Consider the following 5,191-nt stretch of genomic DNA (forward strand, 5'->3'; position numbering starts at 1 on the left):
ACCCCAAGCCCAACCCAATCTATCTCCGCTGCTTTCTCCGCTACGCCATCGGCGCCGCCGCAACATCCACCAACGGATCTATCAGCCTACGCATCATGAAGCTGGACCCCGTCCTCATGAACTACACCCTCATCCCCATGGAACAGTCACGCCTCAGAAAGCCCGGCGATATCGAAGTCGTCGTCGCCACACTCGAGGAAATGGAGAAGATGCCTGAGCGCTTTGGAAGCAAGATTACAAAGGAGACTACTACCCGCACTGGTCCGAGTTTGGCAGAGTTCCCCGTCTTTGGATACACGGTTCCTGATTTTGGGGAGCTGAAGAAGCAGGGCTTGGAGGTTCTGGCGTGGAGGGTTTATGGGAGTGGAGATATGGTGTTTATGGATACGGATGGGTATGGACTTCCGGCTGTGTCTGGAATAATCCAGGCTTGGTTTGAGCGTATCTGAGTGTGTGAAGATCGACGTGAAGGATATGGAGTACTTGGCTGTATTGTTGAAGGTCGATAGAGTCTTTTGTTACGATGCTGGACAGATTGGTTTGGCGGTCTACTGTGAGGAACTGGTTTTAGTGGGAATAGCATCAATGTGACATTAGCTGGCAGTCGTATAGTTTGCCAAATGCTATCTTTTTTCTTTTTTAGCACTTCTCTTTCCCTGTCAAAAGTGAAGTTTTATTCAAGTAGTTGAGCCATATCTAAATCTTTATAGTTATTCACGTAGTGACGTTGCCCACAGCTCGCCAGGCTACCTGGTTGGAAGAATGTGTCCGGTCGCTCAGGCACCCAGGTGCTTGGTGACATGTGAATAGAAAGGCGCACTCAGCTCTTCGTACGAAATGCGTTAAGATCTACTACTGTAAGAATGCATTAACATCCATGTGCGAGATGGCCTGTAGCTAGGATAATACTCGCCAGTCAAGGGATAGACTTCTAGCTAACGCGGCATCATCCTATAGCCAGAAAGACTTCCGATTGCTCTGACGCACCGGCTTGCGATAATTGGGATACTGTCCATAGGCTTTAGCGTCCACGCCCGAGGAACCAGTTTTGCACACAAGGGAGGTCCTAGGCTTGCGCCGATTCCCGGCCTGACCATTCTTTTTGTTCTCAGGGTTGTTCTGTGCGCCTGGTGCCTGGTGCGCCCCGAAGTGTTGCCCGTATGTTCCCTTTTTGTTTTGACGGGAGTCTTTTACCCTATGGTCTGGTTCGACTATGCTTGTGGAACGACGACCGCCGCACAGGGTGAAGCACATGGTGAGAATCTAAGAGGGGATTGATTGGTTCCTTATTGAATGTTTGCGAGAAGATGTTGGTTGAACTAAGATTGAGGCTGAAAGCTGGATTGTTTGAGAGGTTGGTTTCTATCCTGAGGAGGGGGTAATGTTTGCAAGGTTGATGTAAAGAAGCGAAGAATTTTACATGCTTTTTAACACTGGAGACCCTTCTATAGCTTTCTATCCGAATGATTCCTGTGACTTTGGAATATGAGCATGTGCAAAGTAAGTTCTTGTTGCAATAAAACCTAATACCTCTGGCTAATCGCCATCTTGAGTATCATAAATAGCTTTTAAAATTTTGCTGCGTCTGCCTAATCAGCAACACTATCTGTACACTTAAGCTCCCGATTTATTGAACTCTAAAGCGAAGATGTGCCTAGGCACCAACGACAGACTGTCGACGTATGAGTTTGCGTTCTTAGTTCTTTTAGAGCACTAACTTTATCACTTTCAAAGCACATGTCTCGATAGTAAACAGAGTCTAAGCTGCAAAGATGCTTTCAGATTTTAGGTCTCAGACATGTTTTATTCATAAAGTTCACCATTATGGGCCACAGTCCTGAGGCCAACTGTGTTTGCCAAATAAACTTTGCACAATTTCAGGATTTTTTGCCTTGTGTTTTGTGGAAAGCTTTTCATTAAGAGTTTAATTTATGGAAAGCTACTCTAGGTCCGAAGACTGGGGAGTGTTATCCGTCCCAGGCCATTTCATGATACCTAAATAGCAACTCTCTCTGACAAATGCCTCTTAATCCTCCCATTTCCCCCTTCAGTAAGCGTCGCAGATGAGTGAAATGGGGAGCATATCAACTTTTCATTGTCGGAGCGAATGATCTTGTAATCATATCCGAACTCGAAAGATCAGAAAGGACGCGGTTGTTTCTTCGAACTGTAAGGCTGATCGTGTGAAGACAGACACAGCAAAAGTTCATAGTGCCAGCTCGAAGGCAGGGGATCAATCAGAGCTACCATCGACTTCCTCTAAAAGAAGAGGTCTTGGGTGCACTGCTCATAGATGTAGAAAACCCACGAGACGCAGATGGAGAGGCGCGTGAGCTAGCACCATGCCCCATGGCCCGAGTCCCGAGACTCGGACTGGGCCGAGATCGAAATGGTCCATCGAGGGGCCTGCTCTGAATCGTGGATGTTGAACGGCGGCCGCCACAGCACATGACGAATAGTGAACGTAGTATGTATGTGGAGGTAGGTTATCAGATTGATAGAGGAGGGTGAGAGTAAATGTTGGAGTTTAGGAGTTGGATAAGGTGATGAGAATGAGGACTCTAGCAATGAGGGATCAGGACGGCTTGTTATACCCTGGCAGCTGCTAAAAAGGTTACTGAGTGAATTATCACAAAAGCATTTTTCTACTTTTAATCAGGTGACTTATCTTCTTCAAAGCTATATTCGTATTACCTTCTAAAAGCTAAAGTTAAATGGGAATCTTTAGTGTTTGGCTTGGTATGTCTCGCTGAGACGTCATAAGCTTCAAGTATCTCGAAGTGTTATTTGCAGTTGAGACCTGTGGCTGAGAACTTATTCCAGCAGATAGAACCTAGTATCAATCAGTAAGCGACGGGGAGGGCATACTTATGTTTGCTCGCCAGATTCGGATTTGTATTTTCTACAGCTGTCTGTCTTCAGTTTGCCCATCATGTTGTGACTGTGAGTCTCGTGCAATTGGTCAACCTGCCTTTGACGAAAGCCTAACTACCAATGGCCTATTACCTTCCACACAACAAAGGAGGCTGGCTGAGATCTCCCATTGAATTACTCCAACAAAGGAGTTCCCTCTATGATCACCTTCAGCTTGAGTTCCAAGGTGAAAACGTGTTCAGTCACGCATGGATCTGAAACTCATCTTTGACACTAAGTTCTCAACTATATCTGGTCCAACCAAGATCCTGCAAGGAGAACTTTTGACACTTGAGCCTCCTATGTGGGGCATATTGGAGATGAGCAACTCAAATGCTGATACATACGTCAGGCAGCATATCAGACTTCGACGTAACAGCCTAATACAAACTTAGAGCTTATCAACGAATCCAGAATCACACACAAACATGGCAGATTAGCAGGGGTATCGAGCACTGGCTTGCCAACTTTGAAAATTCACAACAAGCTAACCCGTGATCTGAGAGGGCTAGACTTTGGAAACAGAATCATATGGATAATTGTAACTTTCAAGCTCACACTTATCTAATCGTCAGCAAATTAACCAACGTTGGGTAACGGATGACTACCAAACGATTCAGCAGTTTAGTTCAATTCAGCATCGATTTCAGACAATTTAGTCTACGTCTCCTAACAAGCCAGCCCCAAACTCATCCCAGCCACTCTCGCAAGGCCATCACTACTAAACGTCATAAAACGACGTATCAAGTCCAGCATGCTCGGAGTTAACCTCGTCCAAGTTCCTCCCAGACCAACCACAATCCCAGAACGTGACCAGCGCCCAAAGCTTAATGAAGCTGTGCACATACCCAAACACAACCTGGCAAATAACCAGTGCAAAATCAGAAGGATACTGGAGAAAGTGAGGGATGATCTTGATAACCTTTGTCCAGAACATGAAGACCAAGAAGATCACTAATCCACCAGCATCAGAATTCTCGGCAAGGACAAACGCAGTGATGAGCGCTGCATCCCAGAGTATAGCAAAGTTGAAAAGACCTGCCCAGTACACCATGAAGCAACTCCATGTATACCGAGAGATAAAATCCGGATCACGAAGCATGACTGGATTGCTGCGAAACGTCGTACGTGCCCAGCGAAGCAACTGATCCTTAAACTTGGGCCACTCACCAAGCGTCGTCTCAATAGTCGCATCCTCTGTATCCTGAAACTTGACAAGCCACTTCTTTTTCATACCTTCTCTCGTCCAAAAGTTATCATCATCAGGCCCCAGCCCTTGACCACCAAAAAGTCCAAAGCAGAACTTTTCATTGCAGAAGCGCTGGAGGAGATCAGTGTTGTTGAGGAATTCAGTACGATATACTGCTGTTCGACCTGAGATGGCGAATACTCCACCGTCTATAGCGTTGGATGCACGGAGTTCCCAGTTATGACGCTGGAGGTAATTGCATGCGATAAAGTTGACGATGGAAAGCCATGTCCAGACTCCAGGTGTTGTGCGACGAACTCGTTTCTTGGTTGCTACCATACCGACGCTCTGATCCTCAAAGGGGGCGAGAACAGATGGTATAAAGTTCCTTGGCCAGAAGACATGGTCATCTGCGAAGATGGTAATAGGCGTAGTGACACTTGGCATCGCATGAGTGATCTGTCGCCTCTTACTCGGCTCCGGAAGCGCCGAGACAGAAATCTCAATATGAGGCGCATCAATACTTAGTTTTCGCAGAACAGTCATACACTCCTCTCTCAAAACAGCACCAACCGTAACAACCAGCATACAAGCAGGGTTATTCGCAAGGATACTCTCCACACACTCCCGAAAGTCAGGACCGTGAGGATCAATAGTTGGAAGAATAACAGTAACATCATTCCTCGAAAACGAAGGATCCTGCTTTACCTCTGCGGGTCTATACATCCACGAGCCAACAACATGTCCGAATAACCGGTGATACCGCAGTGTGAAGAGCGTGCAGAATACTTGAGTCCAGATATCATTGACGAAGAGCCAGATGCAAAGGAGACTGGTGAGCAGTGGAACAATCAGTAGGATAGATGGAAGGATGCGAGAGGGAATGTGGTCCTTTGAAGGAAGGGCGGTTGGCCAAGGAAAGAGTGACATGTTGATTGTGATCTTCTTACCGAATGGACTGTTTTTGACGTAGAAGTTGGTAAAGTTGGCAGAAATCAACTGGTTTCCAAGGAATTAGAATTGAGGGTTTTATAAGGGCGTGATGAGTGCCGTGACGCTGTTCTGTGGTTTGGACTGTGATTCATTGTT

General features: G+C 46.3%; 1 protein-coding gene across 1 annotated transcript; it reads right to left on the bottom strand.

The window, feature by feature from the left end:
• Window positions 1–3,634: 3,634 nt before the first annotated feature.
• FTJAE_10697 (capsule polysaccharide synthase Cps1) lies at window positions 3,635–5,032 on the bottom strand (the record flags this gene model as incomplete). The annotated part of the gene is made up of 1 exon (XM_037343563.1): window positions 3,635–5,032. The coding sequence occupies one exon, from the start codon at window positions 5,030–5,032 to the stop codon at window positions 3,635–3,637; it is 1,398 nt and encodes a 465-aa protein (XP_037202244.1).
• Window positions 5,033–5,191: the final 159 nt, after the last annotated feature.

This window comes from Fusarium tjaetaba (genome assembly GCF_013396195.1).
Source record: "Fusarium tjaetaba strain NRRL 66243 chromosome Unknown NRRL66243_c0000251, whole genome shotgun sequence".
NCBI classification, from domain to species: Eukaryota; Fungi; Ascomycota; class Sordariomycetes; order Hypocreales; family Nectriaceae; genus Fusarium; species Fusarium tjaetaba.